This window comes from Balaenoptera ricei, chromosome 8, assembly GCF_028023285.1.
Source record: "Balaenoptera ricei isolate mBalRic1 chromosome 8, mBalRic1.hap2, whole genome shotgun sequence".
NCBI lineage: Eukaryota > Metazoa > Chordata > Mammalia > Artiodactyla > Balaenopteridae > Balaenoptera > Balaenoptera ricei.
Window position 1 is genome coordinate 69,853,651 of NC_082646.1, and position 25,546 is coordinate 69,879,196.

A 25,546-nucleotide genomic window follows, 5' to 3' on the forward strand; every position below is an offset into this window, starting at 1 on the left:
TGTCCAATGTGGTACCACTTGCCCCTTGTGGGCCACTGAGCACTTGAAATGTGACAGGCGCAACTAAGAAACTGAATTTTTAATTCATTTAAATGTCAGTAGCCACATGTGGTTAATGGCTACTGTATTGGACAGCACAGACATGGCCGGGGGTGGTGGCGGGGAGCGGACACGGGAAGGAGAAATAGATGGCAGCGAGAGCTAGTCTCTTCAGTGGCCAGTAAACCCAGTCTCACACCCACACTGAAACGTGACTTTATTTCCATTGCCCGTTGCTTGCGTAGCAGTGCTTGTTAAGTAGTGGAAATCTTGCTTCTTTGTAAGAAACAGCCTGGAAAAGAAAGCAAACTGCTAGTCCTAGGAGGAGTGCTAGAAGACATTATAGAGTCTAACAGGAAGCAGTTGTTCTTCGCTGGAAAGCAAATGCAGTCCTATACCTGTAGAATCATTTAAACCTTGAAGGTGTCACTTACGTTTTTCAGTTATGTTTTATGGGGGTGGGGGGAATTATATAGAGTGGTGGGTGTCTGTGGATTTGGAGATTCAAGATGGTGACTGGCTGATATCCCATATGAATGTCAAGATCCCACAGCAACAGGACTAAATACCAGCTTCATAATGCGAGTTGTGTCCTTTAGGGCAGAGTGGGTTTCACTCCCTTTCTTAGGCAATCTTGTTCCCTGTCCAGCTGCAACAATCAGTGAGTTTGCTAATATGAAAGAACTCTTTGTAAGCAACTGCCTTGTGCTTAAGAGTTCTTGCAAGTATATGCTGGCAATCGGTGAGGCCATAGTCCATAAAAATAAATAAAATGGAAAGATGGGACATTGCTTTTACTAAAGGTTGATTGCAGCTGCCATATCAGCCCTTTAAGAACCCTTTGGTGATCAGTGCTTTCAGAGAAAATGGTCATTCTGTGCTTAACTGGTGCAAAGTAATTACTCAAACTGGAATTGAGTAGAGGTGAGGAGATTTGAGCCACTGCTTTTAGGAGAGGTAAAAATCCAAGGTAAGTGCTCAGCAAGGGTCCATCACACAACTGGTTTTGTGGTAGGGATTTTTATTTTTCACTAAGGCTTCATGTGAGGGTTCAGTGCATGGAGGGAGCAGGCTGGAAGTCTTTAGTGGTCATGGACCTCTTGTTATTTTTCTTGAGGACAGTGGAGTCATAGATTTCTAAGATTTGGGGAGTAAGAAAGAACTTACTGGTCATCCTGCCCAGCTCTTCATGTTCAGCTGAGGGAACGGGCCTGGAGAGGTGAGGTGCCTGGCCACAGGGCCCATGACTCCTTACAGCTGAAGGGACAGGTCCAGAGCCCAGGGAGAGGCCAGAATGAGGTACTCTCAAGCAGCAGCTGGGGCCAGGTAAAGGAGGGAGGCGGGATAATCAGAAAAATACTCAGGGAAGCCGAATCAGGAGAGAAGTCAGAGGAGGGTTGAACTGAGGATGGAAATGATCTACAACATACATGTAGCCTCAACGTGGGGACCTCGTTCATCCAGTCAACAAAGAGTTGTCAGGCACACGCTGCACCAGATGGCAAGCCCTGGAAGGAGGGACAGGCAGGAGGCAAGGGCAGAGACTTAAGAGAAACTGCAGGGCCCACCTCACTTCTGTTTATCCCGAGATCATTTCCGAAAGGAGGCAGATTTCTGTGCCCTATTTCTCCAGGAAAACGAGTGAGGTGACGGTCAGAAGAGGTGAGATGAAGGGGACAGTTTGGTCCTTTTTAGCAAGGAGAGGCAGGAATCAGATGCAGGCTGAGCCACAGCTATAGGCTAACCTTGGTGCTTTTATTTCTCAATCCACATTGATACGGAACACGACTGTTACGAGCCCCACCCCTTGTTGTCTGTGGGCTACAGTGTGACTCTGTGCTTCCTTCTTGCAGTGTCAGAGCTTCAGGAGGAGGGCATGAACGCCATCAACCTGCCCCTCAGCCCCATCCCCTTTGAGCTGGACCCTGAGGACACAATGCTGGGTAACGGGGTCTCTTGTTCTCTGGGTTAGCCTAATGCCTTCAGGTGGGACCACCCCACTGACTGTCTTTTCTTTTTAAAGAGGAGAACGAAGTGCGAACAATGGTGGATCCCAACTCACGCAGCGACCCCAAACTTCAAGAACTGATCAAGGTAAGAGGAAGTTAGAAGGGGCTTCAGGTGCCTCCCAGACTCAACAGGTGTCTCTAGACCACGCACCCTGTGCAGGCACCACACGAGCCACTGCGGAGAGAATAGAAAGGCATGGCAGTCCCTGCCCACAGGCAGCTCGCGGTCCAGTAGGTGGACATCGACAAGTTAACAGAAGTGGGACATGACAAGTGCCCAACGAATGGCGTTGACCATAAGCACCGGAGAAGTTAGCGCAAATAAGTTCCCATTTGCCAGGATCCTAGAGCTCACACAGTCCTTTCACCACTTTTCTCAAGGACCCTGTGAAGTAAGATCTAGTATCATCCCCATTTTACATATGAGGAAACTGAGACTCAGAAAAGCCAGATGGTTTGTTTATGGTCACAGCTGAGTGGAGGAGATGGGGTTCAAACAGAAACGAATGAGATGAAATGAAATACTGTGCATAATGTACTTGGCACAGTGGCTGACAAATGGTCACCCTCAAAAAATGTTCATTTCATCCCCCTTCTGATTCCTTGTCCTGTGTCCTTCTTCTTCAGCTTCTTCAAGCTGCACTTAGAACAAAAAGGTACTGGGTGCCAGAGTGATTCGTTCAAAATGCAAATCTGAATATATCATTTTCCTGTTCAAAACCTGTATGTAGTTTCCTCTAAGAACTGCAGGTTGAAGCCCACAGTCCTGGGGGTGGTGTTTGAAGCCTCCATGCTCTGGCTGCCTCTTTAACCTCAGATAATCCCTGCCTGGCAACACAAGGACACCGGATCTGTTCGCCTTGGCTTCCCGTACACGCCTGCGCACCGTGCTTGCTTCGGCCCTGCCACCACCAGGCCTTTGGTCATGCAGTCCCTGTGCCCAGGGGCTCTACCTGCTCTTCCCCTGAAGCCAAAGTTGGGTCACATCCTCCAGGAAGCTTTCTCTAAACCCCAGGGCTGTCACTCAGCCCCTCTGTGTGCTGCTGTGGTTCATGCATTTAGTTCTGTCACTGTAGTCACCACATGGCATTACAACTATTCATGTACTTCTCTGTCTCCTTCGCTAAATGGTGAGCTGCTTGGGGTTAAAGATTCTCTCTTTTTTTCATCATTGTACGCCCAGGATCCAGCACAGAGTATGACATACAGCAGGTATTAATAAATGCTGGGTGGGTAGATGTTGGATGTATGGATGCACGCATGGTTGGATGGATAGATGGATGGATGGTTGAGGGAGAGAGGGAGGGAGTGGGAAGGAAGGTAGGGGAAGGGGAAGAGAGGGGAGGGAAGGCGAGGGGAAGGAAGGAGGGAGGAAGGGAGCAAGGAAGCCCCTGCCTTAGGGCAGTAGAACAATGTGCTTTGAAGGCACAGGGCTCCAGCCAGGGATGGAAACCTAGCCCAGCTCCCACCTGTGTTGTAAAGGCAATTACTTCTGCCAAGTCAAAGAAGTCAAACACAAAAGATGATGTTCCACATAAGTGAAATTGTCAAAAAGGCAAAACTGTAGTGGTTGCCTGAGGCCTGTGATCAGGGCAGGGGACAGAGCACAAAGAAACCAAAGGAACCTTCTTAGGGCTAGGGAACTGTTCTGTGTCTTGATTGTGGTGGTGGTTACACAACCGTGTACAGTGACCAAAACTCATCAAACTATGTACTTAAAATTAGTTAATTTTATTTTATATAAATAATATCTTCATAAGCAAAACAAGAGGTTAAAATTAAAAAGGCAATGGCCTTGTGCAAACTTCAGTTTCCTTACCTGATGCTACCTGCCTCTCGGGTGTTGTGTGGATTACTTGGGTGAGGCATCACCTGGAATGCCTCTGCTGGATGCCTGGTGCACGGAGGACTCTCAGGGAATGACGGGGGCCAAGATACAGACCAGGTAGGAGACTGCACAGCCCCGCTGAGAGGGAGCCTGGTGCGGGGAAGAGAGCGTGTGCTTTGGAGCGAGGTGGACAAGAGCCCGATTCCTGTCTCCGCTCACAGTTAGCTCTGTCCTTGGGCAGATACGTTTACTTCTGTGTTTGATTTCCCCTCCTGAACACAGTAACCACCTGGTCAGATGTCACAACGGGAGAGTGCTTTATTTATGAATAAAATCTGCCCTTACTGACCGTTTGGTTCTTGCCGCACGTAATTTTTTTTTTTTTTTTTTTTTGGCTACTCTGCACGGCATGCGGGATCTTAGTTCCCTGACCAGGGATCGAACCCGTGCCCCCTGTAGTGGAAGCGCGGAGTCCTAACCAGTGGAAGCGCGGAGACCACCAGGGAATTCCTGTAATTCTTTTCTACCACCTAGTGTGGGAGGTATCTTCAACCTCAGTTATAGAGGTGGGGAATCAGAGGCTCAGAGCAGATAGCTAGCTTGCCTTAGATTCATAGGTCACAGAGGTACACACACAGAGGTCCATGGATGACAGAGGTACACACACACACACACACACACACAGATGTCCATAGATCCCAGAGATGCGCAAATTAATTAGTAGGTAAAGTGGGGTTTTCAACCTCAGTTTGCATAACTCCAAAGCCCATACTCTTGCCGGTACAAAACCACACAGCCAAGCACTGTGCGAACGTTGCTTGCCATTCGGGAAAGGAATGGTAGCGGCCAGAGGTATTAGCAGAGACACGGGTGCCATCAGCACTAGAAGAGCTCATACCTGAAAGTTAACAGGGCCACTGGGGCTCCCACTCACAGCTTGTCCACATACTGGGTCATTTGGATAGTTCTGTTCCTTTCAAAATATGAAGTTCATTTAAATTTTAACTGTCCAGGATGAGAAAGCTGGTCTGTAAGAAAATACCCCATGACTCTTCTCTTATTCTCTCTCTCTCTGTGTAGGTATTAATTGACTGGATTAATGATGTTTTGGTTGGAGAAAGAATCATTGTGAAAGACCTGGCTGAAGATTTATACGATGGTCAAGTCCTGCAGAAGCTTTTTGGTAAGAGGAGAGTTGAATATTGCAGTGGGTGTCTTTAATCTCCTACTTTAGAGTTGTTCTCCGTCCACAGCAGTCCACCTGGAATGGAATAGGAATGGGTCCTGCGTGGGATAACAGATCAGTTAGATGTCCTCTTGGGATGTTTTACATGAACGCATTGCAAAGGGAGTCTTTGTGACCAGATGGGGCTACTCCCCCTCACAGCCGAGGGTCATCAGCATGGAAAGACCCCACCGTACACTGGAATACATGCCTCACCCTCTCCAGAAAATTGTGCTCCTGTGACCTCTGTAGGTCTATTTACATGTGTGTGGAGATGCATGTATGTGTTTGTGTACCGCTCTCCTATGGACCAGTGTGTATGTATGTGTGTTTGTGTGTGTATGTGTACCTCTGTGATCTATGGCCCCGTGTGTTTGTGTGTGTGTGTGTGTGTTCCTCTGCGTATCTCTCTCTAGGTTGGTGCAAGTATGCGCTTTGTGATGCTTGGCCCCTGTGCGTCTCCAGGTAACTTGCATCTGGAAGGGTATGTGTCCCTGTATCCATTCATAGCTGTTGTGTGAAAGTGTGGAGGAGGCGGGGACGGGAGACTTCAGGGTGAGCTTGGTGATGACAGATTCAACTTGACTGGATTTGGACTTCCCCTCTCTGCGCCCCACTTTCTCTCATCCTAACCACTGCCCCAAGTTCTAGACTTTCATTCTTAGCTGCCCACTCCACTCGGCACCTCCACCTGCGTGCACCTCACGCTGAGCTCATCCACTTTCCTGAAGATGTTCCTGCCCCTCTGAGTGACTAGAACCCCTTCCCTCTTCCTTGCCCCCCCATGGCTGTGGGGCGGGGCAGGGGGGTCTCCAAGGCCCGTTTCTTGCTCAGAATTCTCTCCCGCATCCCTCCTCCCTGCAATTTTCACTTGTCTGAACTGTTGAAACAATTTCCCAACTCACCTCTTTGCTTCCCATCTCACCTCCTCCAACCTGTTCCCCACACAGCTAGCTGAGGAATCTTTTTCAATTGCAAGTCTCATCTTGCCAGTACTCACTCTCCCCTACCTGTGGGACAAAGTCCAGGCCTATTAGTACAACATTCAAAACATTTCATCATCCGATCCCCAGCTGTCTTGTCAGCCTCACCTCTGACCACTCACACACGTGGCTCATGCATGTAAAGTGCTTAGAACAGCACCTGATGCGCAGTGAGTGCCCAGTCAGTGTCTTTCGTCATTTCCTTGGTGGTTTTGTTATGTTTATGAACACCATCACCACATTATGACATACGCCGGGCATATCCTCACCTCTCTACTTTTGCACTTGCTATTCCTTCTGCCTTTAGGGCCCTTCTTCCTCCTTTACCCACCGAGGCAAACCATTATTGCTCATCCTTCCAATATCTACAGTCAACTGAACGTGCCTCCCTCTCATGCCCCTCACAACCCAGTCACATCTGGAAGAGAGAGTCATGCTGTCGTCTGTGTTCCCTCAGAAATAGATACACACACATGTATACATAACATGCATGTCTTTATTACATGGATACACATGCATGTACATAACATACATGCCTTTATTATATAGATACACATAGACATATACATAACATACATGCCTTTGTTATGTAGATACACAGACGTATACATAACAATGCTTTATTATATAGACACACACAGACATGTATACATAATATACGTGGCTTTATTATTATAGGATATTCCATGTTGTTTGTAGCTGTTTACGTAAGTGTATGTGGGCTTCTCAAGGAAAGGAACCTCTTTGCATTTATTTATCCAGTCTTCTCCAGTACTAACATGTTGCCCAGCACTTAATCAATGTATATTGAATGAATGAATGAATAATATAAAATCTAGTAATTTCTAGGAAGCTAAGCCGATTCGGTACTCAAACGTCAGTATTAATGAGTGTTCATATCTAAAGGCTTGTAAATGCAACTGAACACGGAGAGGAATGAAACATCTTTGGCACATGCAGATGTGAAAAAGCCGTGAGCCTCACTGAGTATCTCTCCTAGTGACTATAGCTTTTAACCCCGCCAGCAAATTTCTAGTCGGGATCTGAAACTGTCTGGAAGTGTTCTACGCTGGGCTTTGAAAGCAGGGGTGGAACATGGCTGTGCAGTGATGGAACGTGGTCATGAGCAATCTCACCTCCGGGAATGGTTACAAAACTGTCCAGCATCATCCGTGCCGCCCCAAGTCAGGCATCAAGTACAGTCAGGTTAGATCATCTCAGATCTCAATGTTCATGTTGAAAATGTGATTCACAGCGGAGATGATGCCTCTTTTGTCAACTTAAGTGTAGAACCGTTGTAGGTCTAAGGCTAGACATACACATTCAAAAGCTACAGGCAGAGTACCCAGTGGAGAGAACTAGTTTGCAGTTGAAAATATGTGTCAGGAACTCCTGGGAGGAATCAGTCTGGAGATGGAGTTTTGGATGACCCCTGTGACCTTGAGTTCCCCTCTGGCTATTTTTCTTTCCTCTTTCCCAACCACGTTTCTCAAAATAATGTTTGGCACTCCCTGTTCTGCTTTCCCACCACTGAGCGTTCACTCCTTAGGTACAGGCTGGGTGCCACCGCCTTCCCATCAACTTTTCCTTCCCAGGTCACCAGTGTCAATTGAGAGCTCTTCTTACGCAGTGGCATTTGACACTACTGAACATCTCACCCCCCCTACCCCAGCCTGACGGTTTCTGTGACCTCATGCTCCTCGGGTCCTCTTCCACCTCTGACACCCACTTCTCAGTCCTCCTCGTCTGTTCTTCTTTCTGTAATGGTTGGGGTTCCTCCACCTTCCATCCTTGGCCCCCTTCTCTTTTTCTTTCATACCCTCTTCCTGGGTGATTTCATCCACACCTATAGTTTCAACCATCAGCTATATGATCATCATTCTCAGGTCTCTATCTCTGGAATGGCTTTCTCTTTGAAGCTGTAAGTAAGGTTATCTTTCACCTGCCCACCTGGCTGTCACACAGGCACCTATAACCAGCCTGCCCCAAACTGAGCTTATCTTCCTCCTCCCCAAGCCCAATCTGTTTTCCACCTTGAGGAATGCTATTATGACCACAGACTACAAACCTGGGGGTCATCGTGGGTAGCTCCTTCTTCTTCCCTCATCTTCTGTTACTCACAGTTCTGACAACTGTGTTCCCATATATGTGTGTGTGTGTGTCAAACCGTCCCATTTGTTTTTTATTTTTTTTGATAAATTTATTTATTTATTTTTGGCTGTGTTGGGTCTTCGTCTCTGTGCGAGGGCTTTCTCTAGTTGCGGAGAGCGGGGGCCACTCTTCATCACGGTGCGCGGGCCTCTCACTATCGCGGCCTCTCTTGTTGCGGAGCACAGGCTCCAGACGCGCAGGCTCAGTAGTTGTGACTCACGGGCCCAGCTGCTCCGTGGCATGTGGGATCTTCCCAGACCAGGGCTTGAACCCGTGTCCCCTGCATTGGCAGGCAGATTCTCAACCACTGTGCCACCAGGGAAGCCCCAAACCGTCCCATTTCTTAATCAGTTAGTACACGTGCAGCACTTGGAGAAGTGCCTGGCTCACTGTGTGCTAGGTCAGGGGTGGCTTTCAACAATATTTTCCAGCCCCACTGCTTCCTCCTTAGCTCAGAACCTCATCATTTGTCTTAACTTCTCTGGCTCCAAAATCCTTTTCTCACATTAAGCTGTTTCCTGCCTTGGTAGCACTCTGAAGTTCTCCCAGATCTTCTTTATATTTCACTATTTGTCTTAACACTTAAACCCATAGCCCATTTGTCAGTGTTTCTTTAAAACTTTTTTATTTTGAACTAATTTTATTTATTTATTTATTTATTTATTTATTTAATGTTATTTATTTTTGGCTGCGTTGGGTCTTCTTTGCTGTGTGTGGGCTTTCTCTAGTACCTGCGAGCAGGGGCTACTCTTCGTTGCAGTGCGCGGGCTTCTCATCACGGTGGCTTCTCTTGTTGCGGAACGCGGGCTCTAGGCACGCGGGCTTCAGTAGTTGCGGCACATGGGCTCGATAGTTGTGGCTCGTGATCTCTAGAGGGCAGGCTCAGTAGTTGTGGCACACGGGCTTAGCTGCTCTGCGGCATGTGGGATCTTCCCGGGCCAGGGCTCGAACCCGTGTCCGCTGTATTGGCAGGCAGATTCTTAACCACTGCGCCACCAGGGAAGCCCCTTGAACTAATTTTAGACTTATAGTAGAGCTGCAGAGACAGTCCAGAGAGTTCCCGCCTCCCCTTACTCAGCTTCCTCTAATGTTAGCATCTTACCAACCACAGGGCAAGCATCAAAACTAAGAAATTAACCTCGGGCTTCCCTGGTGGGACAGTGGTTAAGAATCCACCTGCCAATGCAGGGGACACGGGTTTGAGCCCTAGTCCGGGAAGATCCCACATGCTGCGGAGCAGCTAAGCCCGTGCGCCACAACTACTGAGCCCACGCGCCACAACTACTGAAGCCTGCGTGCCTGGAGCCCGTGTTCCACAACAAGAGAAGCCACCGCAATGAGAAGCCCGCGCACCTCAACAAAGAGGAGACCCTGCTCGCTGCAACTAGAGAAAGCACGCACGCAGCAACGAAGACCCAATGCAGCCAAAAACAAATAAATAAAAGTGAATAAATTTTTTAAAAAAAGAAATTAACCTCAGGACAATGCTTAATTGAATCACAGGATTTATTTGGATTTCACCAGTTTTTACATTCATGTCCTTTCTCAGTTCTAGGAGGTAACCCAAGATGGCCCATTACATTCAGTTGTCACATCTCCTGTGTCCCTTCCTGTTTGGGATAGTCTTTCCTGTCTTTCATGACCTTGGCGCTTTTGAAGCGGACTGGTTAGTTATGTTGCAGAATCTCCCCCAATTTGGGTCTGTCTGATGTATTCTCACGATTAGAGTAAGGTGATATGTTTTGGGGAAGGACACCATGGAGTTGATGTGTCCTCAGGGCATCATATCAGGGCAGACACAATGTTAACATGTCTTATCACTGCTGATGTTAACATTGACCACTCGGTTAAGGTGGTGTCTGCCAGATTCCTTCACTGTTAAGTTGCTATTTTTCTCTTTGTTATTAATTTATTTGTGAGGAGATACTTTAAGACTCTGCAAATATCTTGCTTCTCCTTACACTCCTCCCACTAATTGTAATTGGTGGAGCATGTCTGCCGGTTATTACTGTGGTGGCCTAGTGGAGGTTTTCTATTTTCCTATTCCTTCCACATTTATTAATTGGAAGTCTTCTGTAAGGAAGAGTTGTCCCTTGTCCCCCATTTACTTATTTATTTACATCAGTATGGATACAAAGATACTTATTTTATACTTTAGGTTATCATCAATATTATCATTATTCATGTTTTGCTCATATACTTCCCACTTTGACCACTAGGAGCTCTTTCAGGTTGGCTCCTGGGCACTTCCTGGGCATGCTGCCCCATATTTTTTTTTCTTAGCACTTCTTTACTTTCTCATATTATAAGATGCTCCAGGCTCATCTTATATTTCACTTTTACTCTGGCCCTAGAATCAACTACTTCTCCAAGGAGCCCCAGTTTCTTTTATTAGAGAATGGTGTTTAGAAATCAGTATCTGGGCACATTACTTGGTGTTTTTAACTGGCTACCTGTCACACAAATAAACATCCATGTATAGGTACGGTACTATTACCCGGTGGTACTAAGATGAAGCAGGCATGATCATCTCCAGAAATTCAGCTTCAAATTGTACTGGGGCTGGGCATGGAGAGTAGGAGGGGGCTGAGTTTGGGATTAGTAAACTAACTATGAAATACTGGCATTTAGAAAAAAATAAAAATGGCATAGCGACCTTCAGGAGTCCAGATATGCCGAGTCACATCTCGGGAGCAGGATATGGACCTGGAATCCAGGAAACCATGCTGATGACATCATGGAGCAAGGACTCAACCCAGAAATGAGCAAGATGCCAAGGCAGGGACCTCTGGGCCAGAGGTGCGTGTGTGTTATTGTTAGGGTGAAGTTCTGAAGAGTTGAGCATCCCTGAGATGACAGGTAGACTGTCTGGCGGGGTGCTCTCTGATCATGAGCTCTGAGAGGGCGGCATCAAACCTGCTGCTCCTCTGTGTGGCCAGATGCTACTTGCTCAGCATCAGTGCCCGGTCTACTTGCCCTTCTTTTTTTTTTTTTAATTTTATTTTTTAAAATTTATTTATTTTATTTATTATTTATTTTTGGCCGCGTTGGGTCTTCACTGCTGTGTGCGGGCTTTCTCTAGTTGTGGTGAGCGGGGGCTAATCTTCGTTGTGGTGCGTGGGCTTCAGTAGTTGTGGCTTGCAGGCTCCAGAGCGCAGGCTCAGTAGTTGTGGCACACGGGCTTAGTTGCTCTGCGGCATGTGGGATCTTCCCAGACCAGGGCACGAACCTGTGTCCCCTGCATTGGCAGGCGGATTCTTAACCACTGCACCACCAGGGAAGTCCCTACTTGCCCTTCTGAGTCCCTAGGCAAGTCTGGGAAATTCTTCTGGTGCAGCCTCCCCCAGGTCCTTCTTTCTGAGCTGCCTAGCCCAGCTGCCCACTGCTGCCTCTGTTCTCTGCGTCTTCCCTCTTGCCCTGGCAGCATATCTGAGTTGAGGTTTTCCTGAAAGCAGATGCTGAAACAAGGACTTGAGTGGAGGAAGTTTATGTGAGGGGTGATCTTAGAAAGTACAAGTGATCAAGTGGGGAATGTAAGAGAGGAAGAGAAACACCATTCAGGGTGCATTGATAAGGATGACAGCTCTGTTTGCAACCAGGGCTCAGGGCTGCGGGGGTCCCTCTGAGAAACAAGGTGACACCACCCCTCAATCACCCTACTCAGGACAGGGAGCAGGGACATTTGCCCTATGGCTCCCATCACTGTGTGGTTGAGGATTGTGTAGGAATTAAGAACCCCTGGATTGTACTCCTGGTAGAGAAGGCGAGCGCTTCGGGGCCGGAGATAGGAAACGTCAGCTTGCTGAGAGCTGCCTGCCGCGGCAGGTGAATGCAGGGAACTCAGGGAAGGGGTATCAGCATCATCCAGGAAGACCAGAGGGTGCAACTTCTACTTTAAGGACTGCTCCTCCCGACACTGGCCATTTCTCTGTACCATTGGTGTCGCCACCTGGGAAAAGTCAGATGCTGGCCACTTTGGCCTGCCTCTTTATGGTGCCCACCCCCATCCTCTCATGACAATGGCTCCAGCCCTTTCCAAACCTCAGAACAAAAACTTCCCACCCCCAAGAATGAAGAGGAAGTTTCTCCCTAGCCCCTGACGGAAATTCACCTCATCTTTTATCCCAGGATTAGCCTCTTCTCAGGGCGACTGATAGATGCAATATCCTCAGTTCCCCCGGGTATTCTTTTACCCCAGTGCACCAATAACAAAGTCCCAGAATGGTTTGAAGTTGGGACACATTTCCCAGCGTCTCAGCATGCAGGTGCATCCATGGTCACCTTGCTATATTTGCATCCCCAACATCACATCCCCTAGGCGGTAGATGTGACTGAGTGAGAAAGGCGGGAGGCAAAGGATTCTAGGGAAATGCCTATCCCAGGTCATCATTTCATTTGACCATGGACTGCTGCCTGTTTCCTATTGAGGTTTCCTGACTTGGGACAGCTCTGCAATTTGCCTTATGGCATGTTAGATTCCCCTGATCCTAATCTTTGAACATGTGCGTGTAACTGGGAACAGAAAAGGCCTTTTCTGAGGGATGGAAGTCATAAGGCTCTCCCTTCTGGTTTTCGCAATAACATATGACTGAAACAGGGTATGTTCTTCGGGCATGAGACCAGGAAGGGTCCCTTGGACATAAAGGCTCTGCAGGAGGGTTTTTTGTTTTGTGTTGGGTATGTGTGTGTCGTTCATTTTCCCTGGTAGACCCTAAAGAGTACATCTTACACTGACCTTAATCTAGTCAATTAATATTCGTCAAGCAATAGCCATTTAATTTGCTATGTCCTACTGCTGAGTTTAGGGATATGGATGTAAATACATCACAGCACCGCCTTTAGGTAGCTCACAGCCTGGTACTATGAAGGGCTGTGGGCTGTCAAGTTGAAGATTTGGAAAGGCATCATGAAAGAGGTGGCATTTTGAATCAGGCCTTCTGGAAGGAGCAGAGTTTCAGCCAGATGAAGGAAGACAAGAACATTCTAGTAAAAAATGTTGCTGGTAAGCACCTGTGGATTTCAGTGTGAGTGGAGAGAGAGTGTTATAGAGACAGGAGCACATGGGTAGGTGATCATCAGCATTGGTTGAGTGGGGTGTGGGGCTAACAAAGAAGATGGGAACCAGCACCCAGACCTTGGTTTCTAACACCGGTCTCCAATAATAGAAACCAGGGCTTCTGGAGTATCAGCAGACTCTAGGACTGGAGCAGGGCATACAGATGAGCCTGGAGCATCTTGCAGTGCCAAAGAGAGGCACTAAGGGAAAAAAAATATATCTATGGGGCAGCATGTTGAAAGTGTTCAGGGCCCATCTGAGAGAGCTCCCAATGGCTAAAGGTGGAAATTTGAGCAAGAAGATGAGTAACAATAATATTGGATTATAACCCAAAGTCTAAAATAAATATCCTTAAGTCCATATTGATATCAATAAATAGCTGAATAAATAAATGAGGGAGAAGAGACAAATCTTCTTTACAGAGTAATTTCAAATAAGTTATTAATTTATAACTCCTTCAAGGAAGTAGAAGTTAACTCCCCATCCCTGAAGTGGACTGGATTTAGTGACTGGCTTCCAATGATTAGTGTATGGAGTGGAGGAACCTCGTACAGACACTACTTTGGCCAAATCAAAGTTAGCGTCACCATTGATAAGTCACGTTGATAGCATGTGCCCTTGATAGGATGCGATGAAAAGGGCACTTCACCTCTGTGGTCTTCCTCTCCAAAATCCCCAGTCTAACCATGAGAAAAATATAGGAAAAACCCAGTACTCTTCAAAACTGTCAAGGTCTTGAAAAACCAGGCATCTCTGAAAAAATGATCCTAGAACAGAAGACATGAGGTAGGTAATGACGAATAGGTGTGAATGGAAAAAGGATGTTAAGGAAAAACTAGTGAAACCCAAATAAATATGGAGTTTAGTTAATAGTCATGTACTAATGTCAGTTCATTAGTTGTGACAGATGTACTGTAGTAATGTAAGAGGTTAACAATAGGTGAACCTGGATTTAGGATATGTAGGAACTATCTGAACTGCCATTTCAGCTTTTCTATAAATCTAAAAACTATTCTAAAATGAGAAATTTGTTTAAAGAAAGATGAGCTTGCATTATAGAGGACCTTGCAATAAAAATTTTAGACTATATTCAGTGCCCAGTGGTAACTGCTGATGGCTTGTGAGCAAAACACCATGATCAGAAATAGGAGCAGCAGGAGGGTTGCTCAGAGGCAGTAGAGGAAATGCCAGCAAGGCATCCTTTTATAAGATAGTAATGGTGTCGAACTAGAGGAGTGGCAGTATAGATGGGGAAAAGCTTTAAGAGAACCTAGTGATGTAGGGAATGAGCAGCTGAAGTAAACCAGGCTGACCCTAAGTGATGGATGTTAAATAGGGATGATTCCATGAGTCCCTGGAAGAGCAGCATCTTGAAGGGTTTGGTCGTATTGGTTTTGAGAGTCGCTTCCCTACACCCAAAAAAGTACTTAGGCTGAAGTAGCAGCTATGCTAAAATTGAAAGAGGAATGAAGAGAAAGAAAGGAGATCTGAGTTCCAATCCTGGTTCTGCCACTAAAACATTTCTCTGCAGCTCAGGTCACTCTTCTGTAAAACCAGGAAGATGGCCTGTGCAACTGTACAGCTGAGCTGTTCAATACAGTACCCACTAACCACATATAGCTATTAAAAGTAATTAAAATTAAAAATTCCTTTACTTAGTCACACCAGCTACATTTCAAATGCTCCCTAGCCAAATGTGTCTAGTGGCCACCATATTGAATAGTGCAGAAATGAGCATTTCCATCATAGCAGAAAGTTCTTTTGGACAGCACTGCCCTAGGTATTGCTATGATAGTCAGTGATTCTAAGATAATTGAAGATAATGTATACTGGTATTCTTAAGCTGGACGAGATATTTTCTGGTCTCTGAAAAACTCAAAAGCTGCATGAAAGTCTTTTTATTCTTATTCTTTTGTTTATAAGTAGTAGAGAAGCTCCCTAGAGTGTGTTACTAAGTAAAAAAAGTATGGTGCAGTACTGTGTGTATATATATGTCACTGTGCGTGTGCATTAAGAGACACATCTAATGATTGAGTATGTAGAGAATATCTCTGGTAAGTCACAATAAACTCTCTATGGTGTGGAACTAGGGAACTTGGGACTGCAATAGGAAGAGGGGACTTAATTCTCACAGCTTGAAGTTTTTCCATGTTTGTATATTCTCAATTTTATAAAAAATGGTAGAGTACATATGTAAATTTCAGTAGCAAAACTGAATCTATCGGTGGATGTCAAATAATACTTCATACATTTCAACAGCTATCCCAAGTAAAATAGGAAGAAAAGGAAACCACCTAAATATGATAAAGACCATTTATACAAAACCTAACAGTGAACACATTACATAGTGAAATATCAAAGACATGGTATTAGGAACAAGTCAGAGATGATGGCTATCATCACAATTATAAGTGTTTTGGATATACAAGCTAATGTCGTAAGATAAGGAAATAGATTTTCAGGTTGAACATTATGGCTAACTAAATGTTCAAGCAAATCCTCTTGGTCTGCATAGTTTAAAAATCTGGATAAGCCTTTAAAAATATATTTTTGTATTGCATGGCTAAGCTGGAAGGGAAGGAAATCCTACTGATGCCAAAAACAACAAGGAAGTGTAAATCCAGTAAAATAAATGTTAATTTCTAATGGCCTAATTAGCCTGAGGTTTAATGGTTCACACTTACAGGGCCAAGACACAAAGCCTGAAGTCTGAAAGGAAGGGGAATTGAATCAGAGACCCCTGAATAGAGCCAGTGTCTCTGAAGGGTAGCACTTTCAGTGGGTAAAGTAAAACAATCTTGTCCCACAGAGAGGGGCAGTAAGGATAAATGTCTATCTCAGCCTTGGATATGAATGGAACAGGACAAAGAAGAAGTCTGCACTGATAATTCCTTATCATCAAATGTCTGTACTCACACAGATTTTAGGACTAGGATTCACAGTACTTATGTGGCTTTAAATGCCCCAAGCTGAAAATGTAGTTAAAAGTTGTTCCAAGTTATTAGTGTTCCCCAAGGCAGAAGGGAACATATGCCTCTTTAAAGGAATGAACTTTAAACCCAGGCCACAAAAAATTCCCAGAGATAAAATTCCAAGGCAAATGAGCTCAAAATCAGAAATCAACAAACACATGAAAGGAAGCCACCACGGGCAGCATCAACCAAAACAATAAACTGCAGGTTCATCCCACAAATGCTATGGATATTAGCAATTGATCAGTTATGGAATAGAAAATATATTTAATATGTCAAAATAAAAGTTTTAAGACTATTGAAAGGATGATAAAAGAACAAGTAACTATAAAAATTGGACAGGCAGATATGAGAGAACTAAATAGAACTTCTAGAAATGGGAAAAAATGGAATAATGAAATTAGAAACCTCAATGGATTAGATGCAGCTGAAGAAGAAATTGATGAGCTGGAAGATGGCATTGAAGAAATTACCCAGAATGCAGTATTAGAAAGACAATGGAGTGGAAAGTGAGAATTAAAAGACATAGAGATTAAGAAAATCCAACATATGGCTAATTGGAATTCTAGCAGGAGAAAAGAAAGAGAATGGAGTATAGTCAATATTTAAAGACATAATGAATTAAAAATTTTCAAAATTGGTGAAAGATATGAAGTCTCATATTCAGGAACCTCAGGGAATCCCAAACAGGATAATTAACAAGAGAACTTCATAATGATACCTAAGAACACTGAAGACAAAGAAAAGATTAAAAGCAGAGAGAAAAAAAGAGATTACCTATAAAGGGACAACAGACTGAAAGCTGTCTTTCCTCAGGAACAATCAAATCCCAAAGCTTTTGGAATGATATTTTCAAAGTGCAGAAAAAATATTGTTAACTTACAGGTTTATATCCAGGGGAAAAAAAAAAAAACCAAAAAACCTTTATTTTAAAAATGGGGAAAAAAGGCATTTTAAGCAAACATGAAGTGAGAGGGTTTACTACCAAAAGACCCTCACTAAAAGGAGTTTCTAAAGGGTGTTCTCCACAAAGAAGGAAAGTGACCCCCCCCAAAAAAAAGATCTGAAATGCAGCAAAAAATGAAGATAGAATCAGAATCCCAGACAACTAAGGCACTTAAGTCAGGAAGAGTGATTTGAGTTAGACTGTGCTGAGGTTCTTGTATTATTTAGTATGTGAATAAAGAGACTAATTAACTTAGGACTCTGTTAAGTTAAATACACATGATAAATTTTCTAGGGAAGCCACTAAGATAATAAAACAGTGTATAACCTCCCTACTTTTAATGGGGAGAAAATGAAATGAGAGGGAATAGAAACCTTAATCTAAGAAGCAACAAGGATGGAAGCAGGACATAAAGAATCAGAAAAGTAGAGTAGTAAAAAGTTTAAAATAAGTTGGTAGAAGTGAATCCAAGTATATTCGTAAAGGCAATCAATGTAAATTAGCTTTATACATTTAAAAGACAAAGATCGTCAGATTAGATAACAAAATAAAATCTTGCTGTATGCTCTTTACTAGAGATAGTCTTAGTACCATGAAGACACAGAAGGGTTGAAAGAAAAAGAATGGAAGTAATCATATACACTAGACTAATACTAATTAAAAGAAAGCTGTTGTAACTATTTTAATATCAAATGAAATAGACTAAGGCAAAAAGCATCACTTCAGCAAATCTCTACATATTAATGAGACTAAAATTACTAGGAAAATATGGACATTTTAAACCTAACACACTTTTGTGCATTAAATATATAAAAATTAAAAATGTCAGTCAGAATTACAAGAAGTTGACAAATCTGCCATTACATATTTCTCTTAATAACACATAAAGGAAAAAGTTCATAAGGCTAGAGAAGATGTGGACAATGTAATTAACCAGCAACACCCCCAAACTGGAATATTCTCATTCTTTTCAACTGTATGGAACACTTAACAAAATTTGCTTATGTCCATAAAGTAAGTCTCAACAAGTTATCATACAGACCAAATTCTTTGACCATGATGCAATAAAAAAAATGTTTTTTAAACTGACCATCTCCATGTTTCTGGAAACAAAAATATAATAACTTAGGATTTCTTTTTTTTTTTTTTTTTTTTTTTTTAAGATTTATTGATTGATTGATTGATTGATTGATTGCTATGTTGGTTCTTCGTTTCTGTGCGAGGGCTTTCTCTAGTTGCGGCGAGCGGGGGCCACTCTTCATCGCTGTGCGCGGGCCTCTCACTATCGTGGCCTCTCTTGTTGCGGAGCACAGGCTCCAGACGCGCAGGCTCAGTAGTTGTGGCTCACGGGCCTAGTTGCTCCGCGGCATGTGGGATCTTCCCAGACCAGGGCTCGAACCCGTGTTCCCTGCATTAGCAGGCAGACTCTCAACCACTGCGCCACCAGGGAAGCCCAACTTAGGATTTCTTATACTGGATGGAGTATTTTATGTATTCTAATTCTTTGAAGGGTAGTTACATTAATATAGTATGATATATATGACAACTCTGTTAGAACATCTCAGTCCTTCTATCATTCAGAATAATTGAGTTTATTCTGCCCTGTCTTGATACTTCAGAACTTTTTGAACACTGTTTCATTGTTTCAAAAGCATATTTGGATGCTAACTTCAAAAACAACTGAAAGATTCACAAAATAATCCTACCTGAGAAAATTTTCCAAATAGCATCCTATTTCAAAATCATGCCTAGTACTTTATAACAATTTAAATGATGAACAATTTGCAGAACTATAAAAACATGAGAGAAGCAATTTCCGAGAAGAATAAAAAAAAAATTTTATCAATAGAAAATTATCACAGAGCTAGCTGAAATTAGCTGAATAAAGAAAATGAGGAGACTACAGGTCCTTTGATGGGGCTAATGGCAGACTCTGGGAGGGATCACACCATGGAGTACTTCCCAGAAATTCTGCTGCCGGTGTCCTTGTCCCCATGGTGAGCCACAGCTTTCCCCCACCTCTGCAGGAGACACTCCATCACTAGCAGAAGCTCCATATGCATTGAATTGAAAATACCTTCTTTCAGAAGCAAGAACTACAATCCTGCAGCCTGTGGAACAAAAACCACATTCACAGAAAGATAGACAAGATGAAAAGGCAGAGGGCTATGTATCAGATGAAGGAACAAGATAAAACCCCAGAAAAGCAACTAAATGAAGTGGAGATAGGCAACCTTCCAAAAAAAGAATTCAGAATAATGATAGTGAAGATGATGCAGGACCTCGGAAAAAGAATGGAGGCAAAGATCAAGAAGATGCAAGAAATGTTTAACAAAGACCTGGAAGAATTAAAGAACAAACAAACAGAGATGAACAATACAATAACTGAAATGAAAAATACACTAGAAGGAATCAATAGCAGAATAACTGAGGCAGAAGAACGGATGAGTGACCTGGAAGACAGAATGGTGGAAATCACTGCTGTGGAACAGAATAAAGAAAAAAGAATGAAAAGAAATGAAGACAGCCAAGAGACCTCTGGGACAACATTAAAAGCAACAACATTCTCATTATATGGGTCCCAGAAGGAGAAGAGAGAGAGAAAGGACCAGAGAAAATATTTGAAGAGATTATAGTTGAAAACTTCCCTAACATGGAAAAGGAAATAGCCACCCAAGTCCAGGAAGTGCAGAGAGTCCCAGGCAGGATAAACCCAAGGAGAAACACGTCGAGACAAATAGTAATCAAACTGGCAAAAATTAAAGACAAAGAAAAATTATTGAAAGCAGCAAGGGAAAAATGACAAATAATATACAAGGGAACTCCCATAAGGTTAACAGCTGATTTCTCAGCAGAAACTTTACAAGCCAGAAGGGAGAGGCATGACATATTTAAAGTGATGAAAGGGAAGAACCTACAACCAAGATTACCCAGCAAGGATTTCATTCCTATGCAATGGAGAAATCAAAAGCTTTACAGACAAGCAAAAGCTAAGAGAATTCAGCACCACCAAACCAGCTCTACAACAAATGCTAAAGGAACTTCTCTAAGTGGGAAACACAAGAGAAGAAAAAGACCTGCAAAAACAAACCCAAAACAATTAAGAAAATGGTAATAGGAACATACATATCAATATTTACCTTAAACGTGAATGGATTAAATGCTCCCACCAAAAGACACAGGCTTGCCAAATGGATACAAAAGCAAGACCCGTATATATGCTGTCTACAAGAGACCCACTTCAGACCTAGGGACACATACAGACTGAAAGTGAGGGGATGGAAAAAGATATTCCACGCAAATGGAAATCAAAAGAAAGCTGGAGTAGCAATACTCATATCAGATAAAATAGACTTTAAAATAAAGACTATTACAAGAGACAAGAAGGACACTACATAATGATCAAGGGATCAATCCAAGAAGAAGATATAACACTTTTAAATATATATGCAGGGCTTCCCTGGTGGCACAGTGGTTGAGAATCTGCCTGCTAATGCAGAGGACACGGGTTCGAGCCCTGGTCTGGGAAGATCCCACATGCCACGGAGCAACTAGGCCCGTGAGCCACAACTACTGAGCCTGCGCGTCTGGAGCCTGTGCTCCGCAACAAGAGAGGCCGCGATAGTGAGAGGCCCGCGCACCGCGATGAAGAGTGGCCCCCGCTTGCCACAACTAGAGAAAGCCCTCGCACAGAAACGAAGACCCAACACAGCCAAAATTTAAAAAAAAAAAAAAAAAAAAAATATATATATATATATATATATATATGCACCCAACATAGGAGCACCTCAATACATAAGGCAACTGCTAACAGCCATAAAAGAGGAAATCGACAGTAACACAATAATAGTGGGGGGCTTTAACACCTCACTTACACCAATGGACAGATCATCCAAAATGAAAATAAATAAGGAAACAGAAGCTTTAAATGACACAATAGACCAGATAGATTTAATTGATATTTATAGGACATTCCATCCAAAAACAGCAAACTACACTTTCTTCTCGAGTGTGCATGCAACATTCTCCAGGATAGATCACATCTTGGGTCCCAAGTCAAGCCTCAGTAAATTTAGGAAAACTGAAATCATATCAAGCATCTTTTCTGAACACAACGCTATGAGATTAGAAATGAATTACAGGGAAAAAAAGGTAAAAAACACAAACACATGGCAGCTAAACAATACATTACTAAATAACCAAGAGATCACTGAAGAAATCAAAGAGGAAATCAAAAAATACCTAGAGACAAATGACAATGGAAACACGATGATCCAAAACCTGAGGGATGCAGCAAAAGCAGTTCTAAGAGGGATTTTTATAGCAATACAATCCTACCTCAAGAAACAACAAACATGTCAAATAAGCAATCTAACTTTACACCTAAAGGAACTACAGAAAAAAGAACAAACAAAACCCAAAGTTAGCAGAAGGAAAGAAATGATAAAGATCAGAGCTGAAAAAAATGAAATAGAAACAAAGAAAACAATAGCAAAGATCAATAAAACTAAAAGCTGGTTCTTTGAGAAGATAAACAAAATTGATAAACCATTAGCTAGACTCATCGAGAAAAAGAGGGAGAGGACTCAAATCAATAAAATTAGAAATGAAATTGGAGAAGTTACAACGGACACTGCAGAAATACAAAGCATCCTAAGAGACTACTACAAGCAACTCTATGCCAATAAAATGGACAACCTGGAAGAAATGGACCAATACTTAGAAAGGTATAACCTTCCAACACTGAACCAGGAAGAACTAGAAAATATGAACAGACCAATCACAAGTAATGAAATTGAAACCGTGATTAAAAATCTTCCAACAAACAAAAGTCCAGGACCAGATGGCTTCACAGGTGAATTCTATCAAATATTTAGAGAAGAGCTAACACCCATCCTTCTCAAACTCTTCCAAAAAATTGCAGAGGAAGGAACATTCCCAAACTCATTCTTTGAGGCCACCAACACCCTGGTACCAAAACCAGACAAAGGTACTACAATAAAAGAAAATTACAGACCAATATCACTCATGAATATAGATGCAAAAATCCTCAACAAAATACCAGCAAACAGAATCCAACAGGACATTAAAAGGATCATACACCATGATCAAGTGGGATTTATCCCAGGGATGCAAGGATTCTTCAATATACCGAAATCAATCAATGTGATACACCATATGAACAAATTGAAGAATAAAAACCATATGATCATCTCAATAGATGCAGAAAAAGCTTTTGACAAAATTCAACACCCATTTATGATAAAAACTCTCCAGAAAGTAGGCAAAGAGGGAACCTACCTCAACATAATAGAGGCCATATATGACAAACACACAGTAAACATCTTTCTCAATGGTGAAAAACTGAAAGCATTTCCTCTAAGATCAGGAACAAGACAAGGATGTCCACTCTCACCACTATTATTCAACATAGTTTTGGAAGTCCTAGCCATGGCAATCAGAGAAGAAAAATAAATAAAATGAATAGAAATTGGAAAAGAAGAAGTAAAACTGTCCCTGTTTGCAGATGACATGATACTATACATAGAGAATCCTAAAGATGCCACCAGAAAACTACTAGAGCTAATCAATGAATTTGGAAAAGTTGCAGGATACAAAATTAATGCACAGAAATCTCTTGCATTCCTATACACTAATGATGAAAAATCTGAACGAGAAATTAAGGAAACCCTCCCATTTACCATTGCAACAAAAAGAATAAAATACCTACGAATAAACCTACCTAGGGAGACAAAAGGCCTGTATGCAGAAAACTGTAAGACACTGATGAAAGAAATTAAAGATGATACAAACAGATGGAGAGATATACCATATTCTTGCATTGGAAGAATCAATATTGTGAAAATGACTATACTACCCAAAGCAATCTACAGATTCAATGCAATCCCTATCAAATTACCAATGACATTTTTTACAGAACTAGAACAAAAAATCTTAAAATTTGTATGGAGACACAAAAGACCCCAAAGAGCCAAAGCGGTCTTGAGGGAAAAAAACGGAGCTAGAGGAAGCAGACTCCCTGACTTCAGACTATACTACAAAGCTACAGTAATCAAGACAATATGGTACTGGCACAAAAACAGAAATATAGATCAATGGAACAGGATAGAAAGCCCAGAGATAAACCCACGCACCTATGGTCAACTAATCTATGACAAAGGAGGCAGAGATATACAGTGGAGAAGAGACAGTCTCTTCAATAAGTGGTGCTGGGAAAACTGGACAGCTACATGTAAAAGAATGAAATTAGAACACTCCCTAACACCATACACAAAAATAAACTCAAAATGGATTAGAGACCTAAATGTAAGACAGGACACTATAAAACTCTTAGAGGAAAACATAGGAAGAACACTCTTTGACATAAATCACAGCAAGATCTTTTTTGATCCACCTCCTAGATTAATGGAAATAAAACCAAAAATAAACAAATGGGACCTAATGAAACTTAAAAGGTTTTGCACAGCAAGGGAAACTACAAACAAGAAGAAAAGACAACCCTCAGAATGAGAGAAAATCTTTGCAAACGAATCAACAGACAAAGGATTAATCTCCAAAATATATAAACAGCTCATGAAGCTCAATATTAAAAAAACAAACAACCTAAACCAAAAATGGGCAGAAGACGTAAATAGACATTTCTCCAAGGAAGACATACAGATGGCCAAGAAGCACATGCAAAGATGCTCAACATCACTAATTATCAGAGAAATGCAAATCAAAACTACAATGAGGTATCACCTCACACCAGTTAGAATGGGCATCATCAGAAAATCTACAAACAAAAAATGCTGGAGAGGGTGTGGAGAAAAGGGAACCCTCTTGCACTGTTGGTGGGAATGTAAATTGATACAGCCACTATGGAGAACAGTATGGAGGTTCCTTAAAAAACTAAAAATAGAATTACCATATGATGCAGCAATCCCACTACTGGGCATACACCCAGAGAAAACCGTAATTCAAAAAGACACATGCACCCCAATGTTCATTGCAGCACTATTTACAGTAGCCAGGTCATGGAAGCAACCTAAATGCCCATCGACAGACCGAATGGATAAAGAAGATGTGGTACATATATACAATAGAATATTACTCAGCCATAAAAAGGAACGAAATTGGGTCATTTGTAGAGACGTGGATGGATCTAGAGACTGTCATACAGAGTGAAGTAAGTCAGAAAGAGAAAAACAAATATCGTCTATTAACGCATATATGTGGAACCTAGAAAAATGGTACAGATGAACTGGTTTGCAGGGCAGAAATTGCAATACAGATGAAGAGAACAAACGTATGGACACCAAGGGGGGAACGTGGTGGGGGTGCGGGGTGGTGGTGTGATGAATTGGGAGATTGGGATTGACATATATACAGTATTATGTATAAAATGGATAACTAATAAGAACCTGCTGTATAAAAAATAAATTCAAAAAAGAAAAAAGTAATGAGGAGACTTTAAAAATTAAATTATCTTTAAATTCTTAGCAACACTGAATGAAATTATTATTTAACTATGGAAATATTTGAGTAGATCTCTTAAATTTTGAGAGTTGAATGTTTAAAAAATAATGTGAAGGGTAGAAATAGCAGAAGAGGGTCTCAAATCTTCCACCTTAAAATGTCATAAAATCGAAATAAGTGATATAAGCTTACAAAATAGAGGCAACTGTGTCTTATGTTACTTGCATACCCAGAGAATGTTAAAAACTCAAACAATAATAAGGGGATTTGGTAAGATGACTATTTAAGAAGAAAATTTGTAAGGCAGCAGCATTTTTTTTTAACCAGTAATAATCAGTTGGTAATACGTACATAAATACACACACACAGGATGTTTACTGCAACTTTATTACAAATAGAGGAAAAGTGTAATATAACCTGACTGCATATCTACAGGGGAATGGTTGAATAAGTTCTATAATATATAATGCAGTTTTTTAAAAAAAGATTGAGTTATATCAATATGTATTGACATAGAAAGATACTCACGATATGTTTGAGTGAGACATATATTGAGACTAAAAAGTGAATAGAAAACATCAATGAAACTAATAGTTGGTTCTTGTAAAAGATAAACAAAATTGACAAACCTTTAGCTAGACTCATCAAGAAAAAGGGAGAACTCAAATAAAATCAGAAATGAAAGAGGAGACATTACAACTGATACCACAGAAATACAAAGGATCATAAGAGACTATTTTGAGTAATTATACACCAAAAACCTAGAAAACCTAGAAAAAAATGGATAAATTACTAAAAATTACAACCTACCAAGATTGAATCATGATAAAACAGAAAATCTGAACAGACTGATTACTT

At 42.2% G+C, this 25,546-nt stretch overlaps 1 protein-coding gene across 1 annotated transcript in view; it reads left to right on the forward strand.

The window, feature by feature from the left end:
- Window positions 1-25,546, forward strand: part of PARVA (parvin alpha) — a 186,811-nt gene that overhangs the window by 102,003 nt on the left and 59,262 nt on the right. Inside the window, exons 3-5 of the mRNA XM_059931151.1 lie at window positions 1,893-1,982; window positions 2,063-2,133; window positions 4,957-5,059. Coding sequence (XP_059787134.1) covers window positions 1,893-1,982; window positions 2,063-2,133; window positions 4,957-5,059 — 264 coding nt within the window. The remainder of the gene's footprint in view (window positions 1-1,892; window positions 1,983-2,062; window positions 2,134-4,956; window positions 5,060-25,546) is intronic.